This window comes from Gymnoscopelus braueri (assembly GCF_963280865.1).
Source record: "Gymnoscopelus braueri genome assembly, chromosome: 7".
Classification (NCBI taxonomy): domain Eukaryota; kingdom Metazoa; phylum Chordata; class Actinopteri; order Myctophiformes; family Myctophidae; genus Gymnoscopelus; species Gymnoscopelus braueri.
This window is the reverse complement of record NC_137608.1, coordinates 55,407,576-55,430,574: the sequence shown is the minus strand read 5'-3', so window position 1 is coordinate 55,430,574 and position 22,999 is coordinate 55,407,576. Positions and strand designations below refer to the sequence as shown.

The 22,999-nt window shown below is 41.0% G+C and overlaps 1 protein-coding gene across 1 annotated transcript in view; it reads left to right on the top strand.

The window, feature by feature from the left end:
- The first annotated feature begins 1,518 nt into the window (after positions 1-1,518).
- LOC308089532 (H-2 class II histocompatibility antigen, E-S beta chain-like) overlaps positions 1,519-22,999 on the top strand; it is a 60,797-nt gene continuing 39,316 nt past the window's right edge. The window contains exons 1-2 of the mRNA XM_080434321.1: positions 1,519-1,607; positions 2,741-2,995. Coding sequence (XP_080290447.1) covers positions 1,541-1,607; positions 2,741-2,995 — 322 coding nt within the window. The 5' untranslated portion in view covers positions 1,519-1,540. The remainder of the gene's footprint in view (positions 1,608-2,740; positions 2,996-22,999) is intronic.

Sequence of the window (22,999 nt, the reverse complement as noted above, 5' to 3'; positions counted from 1 at the left end):
ACACACACACACACACACACGCAAACACACACACACACACACACACACACACACACACACACACACACACACACACACACACACACACACACACACACACACACACACACACACACACACACACACACACACACACACACACACATTTGAATACTTTTATTTGGATCTACAAAATACAGTAGCATACAAGATCCAAACATTTTTTGAAGAGGGTTTCAAACGAAGGCATGGCCAGACACTGTATGCAATATATTTAAAACACAGTGGGATAATATGCATGCAGAGCAGTGATTATAATTTAACACCCCACACACACACACACACACACACACACACACACACACACACACACACACACACACACACACACACACACACACACACACACACACACACACACAGTGTGTTGTGTCATTTAAGCCCATATGATCAGGGCCCTTCTGGTAGTTCTAGAGTCAGGTTTACTCTACCTAACAACACTAGTAGGAGCTAAATGTGTTATTTTTATTAGTAGTAGTATTGTGCACTGGGTTAGATAATTAGTTAGGGAAAGTTAGCCAAATTTCTGACCAATCTGTAAAATAAATGCTTACCACTAGCTTTCTTCACAAACATTGTCATAAAGGTGTCTACAAACACCTCTCAATTTGTTCCAACCCAACTTCCTTGGGATACTTTGTGGGAGCCAATCAAAGCTGGAGACATTCAAATTGGCCAAAATGAACTTGTGGGATGTCTAATTATAGGTTTTCAGGGGTCCTGAATCTATTCCAACCCTTAGTTTTTTTGTGAAAAATTACTCTTGGCCATAAAAATGACCACACCTACTTTTCAGGGTCCTATCCATCACATTGTGGTGGCTGTAATTATCATCTACCTGGGCCCTCTCAGACCCCCACCTTTCAAGCAATGCATTCTGGGATAGGTGTTAAAATGTCACAGATCACAGAAGTGAACCTTTCAGGTTCTGTTTATTCAGCTCTCTGTATCTCTGTTACACATCACTCTATAAGCCATATCTCCTAAACTGGTGGGTCAAACTGTACAACCAACATGTCAATGTGTAGCTATGATTCCTGCTTTCATATGACATGACAACATGTCAATGTGTAGCTATGATTCCCTCTTTCATATGACATGACAACATGTCAATGTGTAGTTATGATTCCCTCTTTCATATGACATGACAACATGTCAATGTGTAGTTATGATTCCTGCTTTCATATGACATGACAACATGTCAATGTGTAGCTATGATTCCCTGCTTTCATATGACATGACAACATGTCAATGTGTAGTTATGATTCCTGCTTTCATATGACATGACAACATGTCAATGTGTAGTTATGATTCCTGCTTTCATATGACATGACAACATGTCAATGTGTAGTTATGATTCCTGCTTTCATATGACATGACAACATGTCAATGTGTAGCTATGATTCCTGCTTTCATATGACATGACAACATGTCAATGTGTATCTGTTTATTCTCATCTGTTTATTCTCATCTATTAAATTCAGTTCAGTTCTGATCAGTGATGATGAAGATTACAGCCACCCTCCTCATCCTCTCCTCTGTACTTCATGTCAAAGCGATCCCAGGAAGTAAGTACATTATATTTATGTTATTATATTAAAGATACTGTTATAAATCTACTCTTATTATATCAAATATTCATTCATAGATGTACTCTTGTTATTGTTATATTTATATTATTAAAACATACAGTATATTTATATTGTTATACATGCATTCTATATCTTTTGATAAATGAAATATATATTGTTATTAATATAAATAAACATTATGTCTGTTGATTATATACTGAATAACTACTGTTATATTGATATATCAAATATACATACAGTTTATTCATAGTGTTATTATTCAGCCTCAAGGCCCGAACCAACAGGCTTTGGATCAATTATTTTACACTGTGCAACCTGACTTATGAACAATACACACTAATAACACACAAACACACACGCACACGCACACGCACACACACACACACACACACACACACACACACACACACACACACACACACACACACACACACACACACACACATGCTGATTCTAACATTTCATTATATTATATTATCAGTGGTGTAAAGTAACTAAGTACATTTACTCAAGTGCTGTACTTAAGTACAATTTGAGATATGTTTTACTTTATTGGAGTACTTCAACTTTTCAGTATTTTTACTTCTACTCCACTACATTTCAGATGCAAAATTGCAAATATTACACTTTTACTCCACTACAATTTGAACACTTTAGTTACTAGTTACTTTATAGATTTTGATTACAAAACATAAACTTCAGCCCTACATAAAAAGTACATTTTGATACCAATACTTTTGTACTTTTACTCAAGTACATTTTAAATTCTGGACTTATACTTGTAACAGAGTATTTCTACATTGCAGTATTGATACTTTTACTTAAGTAAAACAGAGTACTTTTTCCACCACTGTATATTATATTACATTATATTATATAATGTTATGTTCACATCCTGAAATAAATCATTATGAATCTGTTTCATAATATTATAAAAACATTCAAATCTTTTGAATAAAATGTTTGACAGGAAGATACTTCTAATATTCAACTTTAGAACCAAACATGACTGTTTAACATGATGATGATGATGATGATGATGATGATGATGATGATGATGATGATGAAGTTTGTTGTTGAGTGTATTTTCATCTTTGTTTTATTTCCAGTGTTTCATGAGCACATTCAACTCCTTGGCTGTTCAGACACAGTTAAAGACTCTTATAAAGAGGAGATGTGGGCACTGGATGGTGAAGTGATGGCGTACGCAGACTTCAACAAAGGGAAGATGGTGTACCCTCAGCCTCCGTTTGTAGATCCTATGACCTGGGAAGGAGGTTATGCAGGAGCTGTGGGTGATCAGCACTACTGCAAAGGCCAGCTGGACTCCATTCTCACTGCCTTGAAGAAACCACCAGTGAAAGGTACATGAATACTATGAACACAATAGTTATTAACTAAAACGGTTGAATATATTTAACATGAATGAAAATGTTTAAGTCATTCAATCCGGGAACACATATCTGTCATTTTAGATTTCTTTGGCTGTTCAAAAATAGCAGATTTACAAGCTCATAGCACAGCACCGAGTGCCGCGCTATGAGCTTGTACATCTGCTTTTTTTGTTTTACTCTTAGGATTTAGAAATCCCAGAAGCAAAGATTTGAGTTACAAATGTTTGCTTTAAAAGTATATATAACTGCTAATAGAAATGTAGGGAACACTTTGATCCCTTATTTATTTTGAGTTTTCACAAGTTTTCATGTTTACATACTGCAACAAAAACTGCTCAAAAGAATTAAGGCATCAAAGTGTTCCCTTCATTATTTTGAGCAGTATATATTCAAAGATTTGCGCAAACTTTCATGATTTTTCTAAGATAGCAGATCTACAAGCTCATAGCGCGGCACCGAGTGCCACGTTATGAGCTTGTATATCTGCTATTTTTTAATAGCCAAAGAAATAAAAAAATGACACTCAACTCAACTCAAATGTTATTTATAGAGCACATTACAATGACCAAGGCCAACCAAGAGGCACAACACATCAAAAAACAACAATGTTACAGTTCATACAGTGCATAAATACGATATAAAAAAATACAAAATACAAGCAGCGATTAAAAATGCAAAGCAGAAAATAGTGAGGTAGAGACAATGGTTGTGATGTAACTGTTTAACTGTGTTCAAAGGCCAGGGAATAGAAGTAGGTCTTTAATAGTGATTTATAAATGTCTATGGACTGAGAGGCTCTTATATTAAAAGGAAAGCTATTCCAGAGCCTCAGGGCGGCCACAGTGAAGGCTCGGTCTCCTCTAGACCTTTTGTTAGTCGTGAACTCAACCAGTAGCAACTGATCGGCTGACCTTAGGGGTCTGGGTGGAATGTAGTCTTTGATGAGGTCATTGAGGAAAGGCGGGGCTAGCCCGTTACGTGTTTTAATTAGTTTTTTACAATGGTTCTTAATCACTTGTCCCATTCACCTGAAGACGCTCCCTCGTCTCTCACAGTGAGTTAGTCAGTGTGTGGGCTGCTAGCAGTGGTGGAAAGTAACTGAGTAGATGTACTTAAGTACTGTACTTAAGTACATTTTTGAGGTATTTCTACTTTACTTGAGTCTTTCCAGTTTTCAATACTTTTACTTCTACTCCACTACATCTCTGATCCAAATATTGTACTTTTACTCCACTACATTTACTTTAAAACTTTAGTTACAAAAATAGCAGATCTACAAGCTCACAATGCGTCGCATCACGACGCATCGTGAGCTTGTAGATCTGCTATTTTCGAAGGATTTTCATACATTTGAAAACTTGAAATGGGACATTCTGCACAATGAGTACTTTTACTTTCAATACTTTAAGTATATTTTCATACCTATACTTTTGTACTTTTACTCAAGTACATTTTGAATTCTGGACTTTTACTTGTAACAGAGTATTTCTGTATTGCAGAATTTATACTTTACTTAAAGTTGTACAATGCAGAATCCCAAATAACGATTTTTAGCAACCTCTGCTGGTCACTACCGTCACTGCATACAATTTCCGTAATCCTCGATTACCCAGAATTCCATTCGTTTTCACCGGAAGCCGGAAGCGTTTCAAAAAGCGATCTTTTAATTGTTTTATACTATCTACGGATCGTTTCTCTTAGCCAGTGGAGCATTAGTTACCATGAGCTGTGCTTTCTTTTTCTGTTCTTTTTCGATCTTCCAATCCTATATTCTCTTAACATCAGCGTGAGGTTCCTTTTTGCTATTACCGCGGTAGTTCCTGGCCAAACAGGAAACCGTTGCGGTAGTTCCTGGGGACGTCGGCCACGACGTCATGACGTTGGCCAGGAACGTCATTTTCCCGGGAAAGTCCCCCCCTTCACCGTTCAATAGAAAATATATAAATAAAAGGCTTCCGGGGGTGAAATTCATGGAGTGGGTGTTGTGAAACTTTTGCCACTGACAAAAGATATACAATTTAACTTTAGTTTTGTTGAAAACGTTACCTAGTATTACTTTAAGTAAAACATTTGAGTAATTTTTCCACCACTTGCTGCTAGTAGTAGATAGAATAGAGCAGCTAGTGTGACACACACACACACACACACGCACACGCACACGCACACGCACACGCACACGCACACGCACGCGAACCTATTTTAGACTTTCTGTAGTGACATATTTGGCCGATAGGGGGCAGTTAGCCTAGTGTTGATATTATACAGATGATAATAAAACTGAACATTTTTTATTGTCTATTTCCAGATGGATATGTGTACTATGAGGCTTACCGCTGTGTGTTTAACTCCAGTGAGCTGAAGGACATACAGTACATATACTCAATGAATTTCGATGGTGATGAGTTCCTCAGGTGGGACAGTAGAGTAGATCAGTGGGTTGGATACACTGAGTTTGGTGTGAAGAACGCAGAGAGCTTCAATAAAGATCCTACATACCTGGCTGTGAGGAGAGCAGAACGAGAGAGATACTGCAAAATCGCCATTGAGATCGACTACTCCTCTGTTCTGAACAAGAGAGGTGAGCTGATCTCAGAGCAGCACTCAACACTCATCACCTCATAAACTATAACATGACATCATAATAAATCATTCTATTCAGAGATGATTAATGGTGTTAATATTGATCTGATAATGATTATAAAATATTCCACATTCAATCCAGGGAGGTATCTCTGTCATTTTATATTCCTTTGGCTATTCAAAAATAGCAGATATACAAGCTCATAGCACGGCACCGAGTGCCGCGCTATGAGCTTGTAGATCTGCTATTTTTGTAAAAACGTGAAACTTTGTGCAAATCTTTGAATATATATGTTTTAACGTGAACATTTGTAACTCAAATCTTTGCTTCTGGGGGTCCCTGGAACAACATATTTGACAAATGTTCGCTTTAAAAATAAAGCGAATAAATACTGAATGGGTTAATATTCTGAGAAACATTTCAGATCCTCTTGATTTATACTGTATCCTAACACGCTGTCACACAGTGATTTATACTGTATCCTAACACGCTGTCACACAGTGATTTATACTGTATCCTAACACACTGTCACACAGTGATTTATACTGTATCCTAACACACTGTCACACAGTGATTTATACTGTATCCTAACACACTGTCACACAGTGATTTATACTGTATCCTAACACGCTGTCACACAGTGATTTATACTGTATCCTAACACGCTGTCACACAGTGATTTATACTGTATCCTGACACGCTGTCACACAGTGATTTATACTGTATCCTAACACGCTGTCACACAGTGATTTATACTGTATCCTAACACGCTGTCACACAGTGATTTTTACTGTATCCTGACACACTGTCACACAGTGATTTATACTGTATCCTAACACACTGTCACACAGTGATTTATACTGTATCCTAACACACTGTCACACAGTGATTTATACTGTATCCTAACACACTGTCACACAGTGATTTATACTGTATCCTAACACGCTGTCACACAGTGATTTATACTGTATCCTAACACACTGTCACACAGTGATTTATACTGTATCCTAACACGCTGTCACACAGTGATTTATACTGTATCCTAACACGCTGTCACACAGTGATTTATACTGTATCCTAACACACTGTCACACAGTGATTTATACTGTATCCTAACACACTGTCACACAGTGATTTATACTGTATCCTAACACACTGTCACACAGTGATTTATACTGTATCCTAACACACTGTCACACAGTGATTTATACTGTATCCTAACACGCTGTCACACAGTGGAAATAGCAGATCTACAAGCTCACAACATGTGGTGTCACCATCGTACACAGAGTATAAATGAAACATATAGATCTATTTCTGAGTGTTTTCACCTACATATAATGACCTTCCTAAAATAGAGACACCAGGATTAATGTTTTTAAATGAACTTTAAAAAGAACCATTCAGGATAAAACACACCTCTATACACTTCATTTACCCTGATTTTATATTTTAATTATTGTCTTTACTAGTTTGTTTTGTATGTTTTTAATCACTTTAGTCATATTTTACAGGACTATGTATTGTTTTCTTTGTTTCTACTCTAGTTCATTCGCACTATTTTCATTAAATGATATTGCTTGGTTTATTGTTGTTTATGTAAAGCACTGTAACTGTGCATTATTTAATATGTTTAAATTACATTATATAAATGCGTTCTACGTTGTAGAAAACTGTAGAACGTTGTTCTCTGGTGCCATCTGGTGGTCAAACACTGACATTTACAGTTACAATTTACAATGTAGGCATTTATCAGATGCTCTTAATCCAGAGTGATTTACAAGGAAAAGCACGGAAAGCAAGGAAAACACAAGGTAATACATCAAATGCATAGAAATAGTAATCTAGGATCATAGGTAAACCAAGAACCTATCATCAGTCTAAACAGTATAATATCAAACAAATAAAGAATCTGTGCATTGAAACTATCCAAACTATAGGATGCCAGGTCAACAATGAAGAGAAGAGAGAAGAGTCTAGGACGTGTGGAGCGTTGTCCAGGGTGTTTTAGAGAAGGTTCTGACAGCTTCTCTGTGTTAGCTGATCTGAGTGAGCGGGAGTGGTTGTAGGGTTGGATCAGACTTGATTATATGGGGGTGTCATACCTTTGGTTGCTTTGTAGGCCAACATCAGTGTTTAGTACTCTGTGAGGGCAGCAACTGGGAGCCAATGGAGGGAGAGGAGAACGGGGGAGAGCCGGGAAACGTGAACATTTTGGCTGGTTGAAGACCAAGCGTTTTGCGTCTTTCTGGATCATTTGGATCTCATTTGGATGATAAACAATTATTAATGATAATGACATTTTCCTATGACTGGTATAATAATAATAATAATAATAATAATGATAATAATAATAATAATAATAATAATAATAATAATAATAATAATAATAATCATCATCATCTTTTTTAGGAGTGGAGCCCAAAGTGAGACTGAAGTCAATGACTCCCCCTCGTCGTGGTGAACACACTCACATGCTGAGGTGCAGCAGCTACGACTTCTATCCTAAAGTGATCCTGGTGACCTGGTGGAGAGGTCAAGAACCTTTGACCTCTGGTCTCTCCTCTACCGATGAGCTGTCTGATGGAGACTGGTACTACCAGTACCACTCCTACCTGGAGTACACACCCAGGTACACACCTAACAGACACCTATACATAGAAATACACACCTCTACTGGTACCAGTACCACTCCTACCTGGAGTACACACCCAGGTACACACCTAACAGACACCAATACATAGAAATACACACTTAATAGACACCTATACATATATTCATTCAAAATAAAACAAGTGTTACTCACTTGCTGAAAATGGCCCATTAATTGGTAGGCTAATATTAAGTCACACACACACACACACACACACACACACACACACACACACACACACACACACACACACACGATTCCTCCCGAGTCCCGACCATGTTTATCACCAGTCCACTCCAGACACAACCACGCAGCAAGCTTGTCGTCGTGCACGCATGACGAACGCACACAGAGACCCGTGCACGAGCGCATTATACATGAATACACACACAGGAATACGCTTTTAGGTGTGTATCTCGTTGCTAAGTTTCTTCTGCCTCTTGCCTTCCTATTTTTCTTCTGCAATGGGGAGGAAATAGTGGAATACACAATAAACACTAGAGCGGAGGAGAGCCCAGCGGGGCATTCACACTTCTACACAAAAATAGTCAAACAGGTTTGAAAACAAAATATTAACAAAGATCAACGGATCAATGTGTTGAATCACGGTGCGTTTCAGTGTGTAGATCGGCTACTTTCACAATCTGTCCTAATGTTAGTGTTAATTAACAGCTGCTCACTCACTGCCAGACCGGGCGGGGAGGAGGGGCCGCTTCAGTTCTGAGCAGATCCACATGGACACACATTCAACTTGAGGACGCACGCACGTCATGATTATTTTAGGGGGAGAAAATATCAGTATAAGCTTATCTTAATGCCTATAACAGTCTAATGCTATGGTGACTAATTGTAGCGTGTGTGTTTGTTTGTGTGTGTGTGTGTGTGTGTGTGTGTGTGTGTGTGTGTGTGTGTGTGTGTGTGTGTGTGTGTGTGTGTGTGTGTGTGTGTGTGTGTGTGTGTGAGTGTTACAGATCAGGAGAGAAGATCACATGCATGGTGGAACATCCCAGCCTGACCGCGCCTATCAAGATGGACTGGGGTCAGTTACTGTAATCTACTGCAATGTGTTACACTACACTCGGTTTTAAGGGTTAAAGGATTATTCTCTATTTTTACCTGAAGGTATATTTGTTTTACAGAAAGTAAAAACAGCACTCCATAAATATAACAATAAAAATACATGAAAACTTAAACTCCTAAAAAGTAACCATTCTAATAAGAAGGTCATGACAGGAGCCTCACCTACTTAGAGCTTATAAGTGTCTTGTCTAGATGAGGTCCATCATCTTTGTTTACTAATGGCTGCTCCCACATCAGAATCAGAATCAGAATCAGAATCAGTTTTATTGTCACATCACAGGTTTACAAGGTAAAAAAGTGGGTGAAATTCTTTTTTGTACATCGTTCCCATCGCAACGTTAGTTTCCATAGAAAGAAGAGGGGGGGGGGGGGAGAAGAAGAGGGTGGGGGGCAGGTGGGAAGGAGATCAAAAACAAGAGAGCAACAGAAGGCCAGACAAGTTATCTACATATTTACAAATTACCTGAGATAATAAAAAAACTAAAAAACTAAACTAAGGTGCCTGAGCATAGCAGCAATGTATTGTATACTGTGCATGTTATACTTATACTGTGCATGATAGACAAAGGACGTTAAGGTGCTTAGAGGAAAAGGAGCACAATAAAAAGACCCAAAAAAAGTCAGTGCGTTATACAAGGGATTAAGGTGCAAAAGGTCAGTGCGTGTCCACCTAGAGTGGACTGACCCTAGTATAATCCGCATGTAGCTCCATGAGGGAGTGCAACAAAAAGTCATTTGTACCTGGTGTAGTCCACAGGTGTGTCCGAGGGGGGGCTAAAGTCCAAGTAATTGTCCCTGGTATAATCCACAGGTGTGTTCAGGAAGAGCCAGAAAAGTCTGCGCCGCCTGCTGTCAGGCTGCTGAACTCATCCAGGCTTATGCCCCATTCAGCATTCTGACAGCGGCTGGATTGAAACTACACCAAAATCTGGTGGTGGAACTCTTGATACTGCGGTAGAGCCCCTTGCCCGGTCGCGGTCGTTGTAGGGGATTGAACAGTCTGTGACTTGGGTGGTGCTTGTCCTTGATGATGCGCTTGGCTTTGACCACGCACCGCTTTTTGTACAGTTCCTGGAGCGCTGGGAGCTCGATTCCCATTATCCGCTCTGCCGATCGCACTACTCGTTGTAGGCTGACCTTTTCTCGGGCAGTGCAGTTCCCGTACCAGGCCGTGACACAGCCTGTTAGGATGCCTTCAACAGAACTGTTGTAGTACAGCCTGAGGATGCGACGTCCTACTCCGAGCTTCTTCAGGCGGCGGAGCCAGTACAGTCGCTGCTGAGCCTTTTTCCTCACGTGTGTGGAGTGCGTCTCCCATTTGAGGTCCTCCTCGATGTGTACTCCGAGGAACTTGAACTCGCTGACCCTTTCCACTGCAGCACCGTCGATGAGGATGGGCGCATGGTCTCTCCGCGGCCTCCTGAAGTCCACGATCAGTTCTTTGGTCTTGTCGACGTTGAGAGAGAGGTTGTTCTCACGGCACCAGTGTGCCAGTGATTTGATCTCCTCTCTGTAGTCAGACTCGTCGTTGTTGACGATTCGGCCTATCACTGTCGTGTCGTCCGCGTACTTTATGATGGTGTTGGAGACATGTGTGGCTATGCAGTCATACGTGTACAGGGAGTAGAGGAGAGGGCTCAGCACGCATCCCTGGGGTGCTCCGGTGTTGAGGGTCAGGGGGTCGGATGTGATGCTGCCCATTCTCACCACCTGATGTCGGTTGGACAAGAAGTCCTGTATCCAGTCGCACATGCTGTGCGACTGGATATTCGTATTGCTGGGACAATGGTGTTGAATGCTGAGCTGTAGTCCACGAACAGCATACGTACATATTTGTCCTTCAGCAGCTTGTTGTCCATGTGCGAGAGGACGGTGTGGAGAGCCATGGCAATAGCGTCGTCGGTGGATCTGTTTTTGCGGTATGCATACTGCCACGGATCCAGCGAGGCAGGTAGCGTGGAGCTGATGTATTCCCTCACCAGTTTCTCGAAACACTTGCTGACGATCGGGGTGAGAGCAACAGGTCTCCAGTCGTTCAGGCATGTCACTTTGGCCTTTTTGGGAATGGGCACAATGGTTGACATTTTGAACCCTGCAGGGACCACAGCCAGGGAGAGGGAGAGGTTAAAGATGTCAGCGAAGACACCCGCCAGCTGGTCTGCACATGTCTTAAGGACCCGGCCTGGAATCCCATCAGGTCCGGCTGCCTTGTGGATGTTGACCCGTGTGAAGGCTGTACGCACTTCTCTCTCCGAGATGGTTAGAGGAGGGTTCTCCTCTGCTGGTGCTGCTGATGGCCCCGCTTGGCTGCCGCGGTTGGAGCTGATCTCAAACCGGCCGTAGAAAGTGTTCAGTTCGTTGGGGAGGGAGGCAGGCGGGTTCACCTCGCTTCTGGTTCTTGTTTTGCAGTCTGTCAAGGTGTGTACTGCCTGCCATGTGCTCCTGATGTCGCCACTGCTGAGTTTGTCTTGCATCTTTTTTGTGTAGGCCTTTTTCGCCTTCCTGATGGCGCTGTTTAGGGCCGCGCGCGTCGTGTTGCGCGTTTCCACGTCGCCAGATTTGAAACCAGCGTCCCGTTCATGCAGATGTGCACGTACTCCGCTGTCCATCCATGGTTTCTGATTGGGATAGATCCGAACTGTCTTTTTTGGGACTATGTCATCTATGCACTTGCTGATAAAGCCAGTGACTGAGTCTGAGAGTTCGTTGATGTTATTCCCAGCGGCGTTCTTAAACATCCCCCAGTCAGTCTGGTAGAAGCAGGATTGTAGCATAGCGTCTGTGTCCTCAGACCAGATTCGGATTTCCTTCTCAACGACCGGCTCCCTTTTTAGCCTCTGTTTGTAGGCAGGTAGCAGCTGGATGGCGTCGTGGTCAGAGCTTCCTAGCGGTGGGCGGCGGAGAGCTTTGTATCCATCCTTGAAGGGCGTGTAGCAGTGGTCAAGAATATTGTCACCACGGGTACTGCAGGCGACATGCTGGTGGAATTTGGGAAAGACCTTTTTTAAGTCTGTCCGGTTGAAGTCGCCTAGGCAGATGACTGCGCAGTCCGGGTGGCGATTTTCTTGTGCACTGATCGCCTGGTGTAATTCCCTCATAGCTGTGTCCTTATTAGCTCCAGGGTGAATGTAAACAACGGCTACAATCACGATGCTGAAGTCGCGTGGTAGGTAGAAAGGACGGCAGGCTATGATTAAAAGTTCAAGGTCTGGTGAGCAGTGACTGTCTAGGATTTTAACATCTTTGCACCAGTTGTTGTTGATCAAGGCACAAACTCCCCCCCCACGTTGCTTACCGCTCAGTACAGGATCTCTGTCCTTCCTATACGCGGTGAAGCCAGGAGGAGTGATAGAAGAATCAGATGCTAACTCCGTTAGCCACGTCTCTGTTAGCACAACAATACAAGTCCTCCTCGTCTCTGCGTTGTATTTAACGCGCGCCAGTAAGTCGTCCATAGTGGTCACTGTTCTTGATTCACACAGAGATCTAACGTTCGCTAGCAGGATTGAAGGCAGTGCAGGTTTATATCCACGTTTTGTTGTTCTTACGAGAACTCCCGCTCTAGTGCCTCTTCGCCACGGTCTTTTTCGTCGGGGGTTTGTTGATCCAGCCGGAACAAAGGGGACCCCACCCCCCACCCAGCCGAGTGGAAGGTTTTCAGCAAAAAAGTCCGGAATTCTGTGTGTAATCGCTGTGCTAATGTCCATAAGTGCTTGTCTGTCATAACTCCTTAGACACGCGACGGTGTAGGGAAAGAAGAGAAGGCTAAAAAATACTAAAAAGATGGAAAAACATCCACATGTTAGCTACCTGTACCAAACATATTATACACAATAAAACATAGTTGGCTGCTACATGACTTCAGTCAGGGGTGGACTGGCCATTTGGCGTACCGGGCAAATGCCCGGTGGGCCGCGGGCCAGTGGGCCGCTGGGCCACCCAAAAAAAAAAAAAAAAAAAAAAAACATTTTTGCTCCCGTTTTAGGATTATTACGGTAATTTCAGGGTTGTGTGGCCCAATTATTAGTTACGTTAATGTTTGGGCTGGGATGCTTTCCAGCAGGGGCCTCAGTGCGGCTGCAGAGTTCATGTGCAGGGCTGGGCTGAAACAGTTAAACGCCCCCCCCCCCCGTTGACAAAACGGTCCGGGGGGTGGTGGGCCGGTCCGGACCAAAATGCCAGGGCTGAATTTTGGTCCCAGTCCGGCCCTGACTTCAGTAGTTGGCCACTGATTTAGTTTACTTTATTGTACTCTGTTTACTGTACAGTCTAACTGTACTGTACTCTGTCTTATATCACATACTGTGTTTGGTTGTTGTCATATTATTGTCAGATGACTCCATGCCAGAGTCAATGAAGAACAAGGTGTTTTAATCTACTGTAATAATATCATATCATATCATATCATATCCTAGCCTGTCCTATCATATCATATCATATCATTATTATAATATAATATTTGTGTTGACAGATTTCTCCATGCCAGAGTCAGTGAAGAACAAGGTGGCCATGGGAGCATCAGGTCTGGTTCTGGGTCTGGTCTTGTTCCTGTCTGGATTCATCTACTTCCAGTGGAAGAAACGAGGTGATTAGCATGTTTAATTAACATGTTTATTACATGTTTAATTAACATGTTTAATTAAGTCAGGGGTGTCAAACTCATTTTGGGGTTCGGGCCACATTGGTCAAATGGTGACTTGATGTGGGCCGAAACCAGTTGCGGACGCGCATTCTACAGCATTGTTTTTCAGTCTGTTGTCTCAGTCACTGCTACTAACTACAGTATAGCACCTTTAAAAACATGTTATTATGAAGAAGAATAGCTACTTTAATTATTGACATTAAAAACAAAATGCAATTTGTAAGGAGCATTCAATCCGGGAACGCATACTGTGTCATTTTAGATTATATATATAATATAATATAATTTTGACATAAAGAAGTTAGAGAACCACATAGTATAGCAACATCAGTGTTTCAGAAAACTGTTAGGATTTAACAGACATTTGTAAAGACTTACAAATGTCGCACAAATTTCCATTATTTTTCAAAAATAGCAGATCTACCATCTCATAGTGCGGCACTCAGTGCCGCACTATGGCATAGTGCATAGTGCGGCACTTTGTGCCGCACTATGCCGCACAAATGTATCAAAGAAGCAGCTTTGATTAATTTGTAAGTTTTTAACACATATATGATTAATGCTTCTAACTACCTATTACCATTATTATATTTTCAAAAATATCCAAAATGGCAAATTTACATGGTGTAGCCAGCATGACATTTCATCTAAATCACTTGCTGCTTCCAGACACCTGACATCTCTTTGCTTTAACCAACTTGTCAATGTCAGGGACCAGTTATTTTCATAACACTGCACTACGTTCGTGTGTGTGTGTGTGTGTGTGTGTGTGTGTGTGTGTGTGTGTGTGTGTGTGTGTGTGTGTGTGTGTGTGTGTGTGAGACAGACAGACAGACAGACAGACAGACAGACAGACAGACAGACAGACAGACAGACAAAATTCACGTCCGTGCTAGGCTGACTCCAGTGTGAGGATCAGAGAGTATAGCCATTACTACTCGACTAGTAGTTGAATAGACTGTTAACGAGCCAATCAGCCAGAACATTCCACAGCTGGGAAGAGACAATGCTTCTCTACAGCAGGCCATCGATAGGCTGCAGCCTAGTAGCAGTGAGTGGGGGAGGGAGGAGCGTCCTCACAGCAGCTTGGACGCACAGCAAGACAATGCAAACTGCGACTCTATGTCACCCCCCCATTTTATAATTAGAGCACCTCAGTCTCTTTAAAGGTTCGATGACATTCATTTTCACTTTTTTTTATTTTTTATGTTTTTTTGGGGGTTTTATGACCTTAATTACACCCAAAAAATCTGAACTTTGAACATTCAGTGGATTTTCTGTGGTCTGGGGTTTTCTGAATAATTAGGCTGAAAAGTAATCTGAGCTTGGCCCTTTGACAGTGAGGTCACAGTCAATTAATCCCGCCCACTCTCCTCCTCGCCCCTCCCCTCCCCTATCCTTTCCTTTGGGGGGGGCGGAGCAGAGGCGATGATTGACAGGCAAAATCCCTCACCAGCGACACCCGCAGGCAAAGATTTCTTTTTTCATTGCAGTTGAAAAGGCTTTAGAAATGTGAGACAAAAACACCTACAGTGAATCACTGGAGTGGAATTTTCAGTTAAAACTTTTTGTACACGTTTGAAGGACCAGGACAAAGACTCTGAATGTGGTGTAAACATGAATGTCATGATACCTTTAAACAGAAAGTAATACAGAGGACAGGAGCCTATCCTATGTCTGACAGCGCCGCGCCACCGTTTTCTGCCACAGCACCACCTGGAGCCTGGAAAAAAAAAAAAAAAAAAAAAAAAAGTTTTTTACTATTTTTAAAAGTATTTCGCGGGCCGCCATGGACCTTTCCGCGGGCCGCAAAATGCCCGCGGGCCGCCAGTTTGACAACCCTGAATTAAAGGGGTATTTCACTTTCAAAAAAACTTTTGGTCACTTTATCATCTACTCAGGCCTTTGTGAACCCCCCAGACAGTTTTTAAGTTGCTTGATTAATTATTTAGATATTTGATATTCATTTTATCAGACACGCCCCCTTCCTATACAAACCCATTGTAACTTCAAACTCCATTTTAACCATGTTAGATTAATCAAAAACACCGTCCTTGGTTCTGGTGACTCACCCTGCCCTCCTAATGCGTGAGGGGACCGCGTTTTTCCGATTACTTTTTTCATTTATTTTATTAAAATCTTTTATTGTATTTATTTTTTTTCATTTTCCCCCAAAAATATTTAAAAAAAATGAAAATAGTAATTGAAAAAACACAGCCCCCTCACGCATTAGGAGGGCGGGGTGAGTCACCAGAACCAAGGACGGGTGTTTTTGATGAATCTAACATGGTTAAAATGAAGTATGAAGTTACAATGGGTTTGTATAGGAAGGGGGCGTGTCTGATAAAATGAATATCAAATATCTAAATAATTAATCAAGCAACTTAAAAACTGTCTGGGGGGTTCACATAGGCCTGAGTAGATGATAAAATTACCAAAAGCTTTTTTGAAAGTGAAATATCCCTTTAAGTATTATACTACCAGTGGAAGAAATGAGGTCAGATCAACAGAGGATCACATGACAATTGGAACCCTCACAGAAATGCAAACAAACAAACATACAAACAAACAAACATGTAAAGCCACAACCTAAACTGGTTTACATTGGTTTAGATTTAGAACCTTAACCGGTTTAGACCAGTTTAGACGACCTAGTTAGAGGTCAAAGTGTGTTCTATGTTGTCACATTTAGCTTTAATACATCAGTGTTACATTTAGTCCTAAATAAGAGTCAAATGTTCACATTAGTTCTGATGCAACATGTGACCCTGATGACTGAACCTTAATGTTATTGTGTCGTTGTGTTATACAAACAATACATATGATTTATGTCCCACACTGTGGCAGTGTCCCTTTAACAGAGTCTGTCTGTCTGTCTGTCTGTCTGTCTGTCTGTCTGTCTGTCTGTCTGTGTGTTTTAACTGTCTCTCTTCTTCTTCTATCAGGTCGTATTCTGGTGCCGACAACCAATGACGATCTTTAGACTCCTCCCACACACCCAGGTTCACTCCCTCTTTCTTTTTAATTCACTTTTATTTAAAATGTATAAAAGTGTATAAAACTAGAACACATTCACAAAACAACATGCTGGTGTAAGAAGTGAAACAACTAGACTAGGAGACTAATACAAACTACTGAATTAATTAACTTATGCAACTACTTTGAACATTGATTTTCAGAGATATAACTAATTTAATTTCTTATCATGATTAATCTAATAATCAAATTTAATAATCAAAGAATTTAAAGTTGTATCAGACCACACTGTTGACAATGTGGTCAGATGTATTGATTCATCAATCAAATATTCATTAATCAAATATAAACATGTTTAACGAGGCACAATGGCGAGGCGCAGTGAGAGAGTCAGCATAACCTTGCATCACCAGACTTTCCAATGATTCAGTTCATTGAATATAAGGGAAGGTTGTTCTAAAGTGTTAACATGTTCACACAGTTAATACATTCTGATTCTTATTGGTTTATTGTCTTTTCACAGAACACCTGGGTGTGTTTTCAGAGAAGCAGACAGTCATTGCTGCCCCCTGGTGGAGAGAGGAGGAAATACATGCGTGTCCAGCTTTTAAATATTAATAGTCATAAAAGCAGCACAATGATGACATCATCAAGCTTTTAAATAGTCATAACAGCAGCACAATGATGACATCATCAAGCTTTTAAATAGTCATAACAGCAGCACAATGATGACATCATCAAGCTGTTAAATAGTCATAACAGCAGCACAATGATGACATCATCAAGCTTTTAAATAGTCATAACAGCAGCACACTGATGACATCATCAAGCTTTTTAACAGATGTGTCTTTTAAACAAAATGCTAAGGATAATTCAGTCAGAAAACACAAACATAACATGTCAGTGACAACACTTGTACTGAGTTCTACACAAAGTGATAATCAATGAGGAGCCGGTCATTATTGAGAAATAAACCCAGACAGGGTGATTAGACCCGATAGCAGAGGGTCTTTATCACCCTGAAGGGCTTTATTTCTCAATAATAACCAGCTCCCCATTGATTATCCTGCTTATTACACGGCTACTTAATAAATAAATAAATAAATCAACCCAAAAGTAACAAAACAAAGGATTTAATTGCTTACGATAATGAAAGTATTCCATTAATTTATGCCAGGTGTGTCCAGAGCAACACGGTCGCCTCAGAAAACAAGGCGAAGTGTTGATAAAATAGAATCAATATTCAGTTACTGTATTGATTATTTATGAGTCTTTGATTAGACAACAGTCTGTTATTGAGTTCAGAGGTCATTAATCAAAAGAAGACCGCTGAATTCAGTGAGTGACCAATCAGAATCAAGCATTCAACCAAGCCGTGTAATAAACTATATTGAAACATTAAATAAACTAGACCATACCCGGTGAAGTGCGCAGGCGAAAGTAGTTGCAAACGTGGGGTTATTGCACGTCCTGTCGCGCGCCCTGTGCCCTCTGCTCCCTGGCAGAGGGCAGACGTTGGTGTTGCCATGTTCGCCTATTGTAAGCGGTTTAGGGCGAATATTGGTGGTAGTGTGTTTTTGGCGTTGGTTGTGAAAGTGCAGGTGGGTGTGGGGACGCGTTGTGAGCTTGTAGATCTGCTGTTTTCCAAGAGGCAATGTATATGTGTGAAGTAGCTTCGTGTGGCCTTCTTTTCGTTGACCTTGTTGCTTGTAGGTTGCGCTTCGTTTGGGCTTGTTTTCATAGACCTTGCTGCTTGTTTCTCGCGCGAAACGTGGCAACCCTGTGCAGTGTGATCTCCCATTGTTTGACACATAAACGCTAATAATAAGCTGATATTTGTTGAAATTAAAAAAGGGCTTCGCAGTTGTGTTCAGATGGTAATGGGCAATGGCTGTGTGCAAAATCAGATCAATTTTGCTCCAGGCAGTGAGAAGAACCGGGCACACATTTTTGCTCTCAGAGGTTTTTGCTCTCAGAGGTTTGTGGAATTATAGGAGGATGATCAAACACACAATCAGAGTTCTTCATAACATTACTATTAATATCCATCTGAATGGAAGTCAGTCAGCCATGTTTGTGAAAAAGGTTTTACTATTTTATAATTGACCATAAGTCATTTATTATGTAATCATTTATAATGTGTGATAATTAATGTGTTACGATCATTATACATCACAGTTTCCCTGTGATGGGTGGACCTGGACCCTCTAGGGTGGTCTGAGGTGATGGGTGGACCTGGACCCTCTAGGGTGGTCTGAGGTGATGGGTGGACCCTCGTCCAACCAAATTAGACAATGTCGGTCCGCCACAGTCTAGGAAATTAATATGAAACACTGATGACATGCAATCATGTATATTAAGTAATGATTTATATGTAATCATGAGCAGGGGAGCAGATCTCATTACAACTTAGGAGGGAACCACAAACAAGGAATCTTCTCATCAATAACATCCCCAACATAGAGTTAACACTAGGATTTTAAACTAACTAATAATGTTCACAATGATTACAGTTTGTCTGACATTTGGTATAAAAAACAAAACACCAAATCCATGTTCAATGCATGAAACAAACTATAATGTTATGATGTAAATAATCCATTAGAGGTTGACATCACATGATTTAACTACAAACACATGAACATGAACACATGTTTAACTGCAGGTTTTACAAACATTCATTCTTTATCATTAATTCAAATCATTTGAGATTAGATTTTGGTAAAAGATGTACGAGCAACAACTTAAACTTAAACCCAGGATAACACATTAAAGCTTAATGAAACACTTGTTTACAATGTGTTCCTGCAGCATAACTAAACATAAATAGTCCAATAAATGTATTTGAATTCAAATGATTTGAGAAATCTAAACTAAACAGTCAGATGACCTCTGCACAGCAGGGGGTCTGACAGGACACACTGAGTTAATGATATTTACAACATTTAGGTTTGTCTGTTTATCTGATTTAATGTTGATGAATTGAAACAGACAACACAGCACTACACACACACACACACACACACACACACACACACACACACACACACACACACACACACACACACACACACACACACACACACACACACACACACACACACACACACACACACACAATATGTGTCTAATTCAGACAGTTTAGATATTCCTTGGTCAGTATTATTTATCTTTCCGTTTTTCAGCTCCACTGTTGTTTCTATCCGTTCATATTGTCTGAACTTCACTCATTAAACTAGTTAACAGCTCTGTGGACAAGTGATGAAGATGAAGATTGTGGATTCATTTATTTGGCAGTTGTTGATGATCAGGACACACGGGTGGCAAAAACAAAACCTATTGTGTTTACTGTATGTGAGAATGATTTCAAAAGTGGAATCAGCTTCTATTAAATATAGATTTTGAATGATATTATTTATTTAAAAACACTTTATTGGAGGAACATGTCAGACATGTGCCCTCCTTCCCCCCTGGGATCTGCACCCCTGATCATGCAGTGCCGTCAGTTCAGCAAAAGCTAAGGTATGGCAAGGTTAGGGTTGCCAACTCCCAGAGATTAAAATAAGGGACACCTATCCTGGGTGCACGGCAAAGCAGCGCGGCCCCCCAAAAATTGGGGGTTAAACCACCCAAATGCATAGAAAACTATGCAGTATACCTATAACACAATGGTCTTACACCATTAGGCTACTATTCACGATTTAATAATCTTTTTATTTTTTGGAGCCAAGGTATGGCACCTGTCCTACCTTGCCATACCCAATTGACGGCCCTGTGATCATGAATGGTTTGAAGTTCAGATGTTAGATTTTGGCTTTAATTTGCTTGGTTTGAATGGAATGTCACAATATCAATAAAGGAATAATAAACATATTTTGGCCTCACGTTTTCTTACATTTCACTCATACAGTATTTTATCTTAACTGTCTGTTAAGAGAAAATACAAGAAGCCAACCTCCACATTCACCAAATGTGTTTTTCCCCAGGTGTGCTGAACCATGTGTCCTTTCCATGTCGTACCTGAAGGCAGCGTTCAAGATCATTACTCCTTCAGAGTACACATGATCTTTATAGTCATGTGATCAAGATGGATCGGTTAGATTTTTCATATTTGGGGCGGCCATAGCTGAGTGGTTAGTGAGCCCGCCTAGGGAACCAGCTGGCCCTGGTTGCCCCAGGTTCGATTCCAGGCTATCCCAGCATATGTGCCGATGATATGAAATTTGTCCCTGAGCAAGACTCTTAACCCCAATTGCTCACAGGTTCTCATTGGAAACAAGACCGCAAGGACTTTCATGAACGACCTGTTAAAAGGAATTATCCTTTATATTCCATCCTGATTGGCTAAGATTGACATCTAAAGTTTGCAGGAGTGGCCAGTTTTGAACAAAATGCCGCAAATCATGAACGAGGTGGCCGATTTTTGCAAAACGCATTTTTTTATATTACTCCTACAAATGTTGTCCAAACATCACGCAAATCGGTACACATCTCTTTAGTCAAGTGATCAAGACCGATCAGTACATTTTTTCACATTCCAGCCTGATTGGTGAATTCCGAACATTGCTGGCCCACACTAACCTACCTGACCTGGCGGAGACCTGTGCTCTTTTGCCTCATCTTGAATGGGTGTTTCCTGATAAGGAGATATCGTAGGTGTTTAACTTCTCTTTATTTTTACTATTCAAATATCCTCTTATAATGTGGTACATTTGCTTTCGAGTTACACTAAAATAAAGCAGTCATGTAGGCTTTTCCCCGCGAGACTCGGACGGGCTGCAGTCAGTCCTGTGGAGCGTCGGGTTTATATCCTCAACCCAGATTGTACATAACTAAACGCTACTGTATATACAGTAGGTGTTGGAGACCTCGCTGGCCATGAAATGATAACAGCGGCGCCGCCGCGCCGGTCCAAACTCCCGAAAATGCTCTCGCATAAGCGCTAGTATAAAATAGCAGATCTACAAGCTCACAACGCCTGCCAATGCAACTCGTTGTGAGCGTGTAGATCTACTATTTTCAAACAGCCAATGCAGCCAGATCTGCAATCTTATCTGAATGACTGTTAAAGGAGAGATCCGGACATTTTAAGTGTTATCTTTGATGTGTCGTTAGTCACTCACCGAAAGTCCCTGACAAGCTAACGCTAATGCCGAACGAGCTAACGCTGGTTGCTTGTTTCTCTCCCTGGCAACACCGAGTTGCCAGGTTCTGGGAGAGAAACAAGCAACCAGCGTTAGTTCGTTCGGCATTAGCGTTAGCTTGTCAGGGACTTTCAGTGCATGTTTGAGTATTATGAGACTCTACAATGAGCAGTAGTAGAGAAAAAAATAACTTTGCATCGGTTATAATAGACGAATTTCACAATTTCATACACAGGCTCCCATTATGCCAACGGAGGGGGTCGAAAAAATGACGACAGGGGAATCGCTGGAAAAACTCAACGCCACTTTCTACGTCGGTGAGTGACTAACGACACATCAAAGATAACACTTAAAATGTCCGGATCTCTCCTTTAAAGCAGTTTGTTTAAATTAGTTTATAAAATGTTATATTTTCACAGGGATTATTTATTAGTGTGTTAGATTATACATGTTGGAGTGGATACATGTGTTCAGATGCCTGTCAGACGGTCAGACAATGCTGATCTGCAGGTCTAGGATGGAACAAACGGGTTCAGCCAAAGACTCAGACCTGACGTGAGATCTGAACGGGCCGTAGGCTGAAGTCTAAGTCAGGATATATTGATAAATGCCGAAAGTTGCTGTGATCTCGCCGTACGCCATTATTTGGTCTGCACCACGTTGATAAATGAGGGCCAGTGTGCTGGGGCTCTGGAACGCTCCTCTCCTCCCCTCTCCTCTCCTCCCCTCTCCTCTCCTCTCCTCTCTTACAAAACACTTGAACCTTTTTATCAGCTTGACATTCAAAACAAACTTTATTCATATAAAATGTATGTAAACAAAACAGAGCTAAATTCAACAGAGTAATTTGGTGATTGATTGGATCTTCACTGTCTGTCTGTCTGTCTGTCTGTCTGTC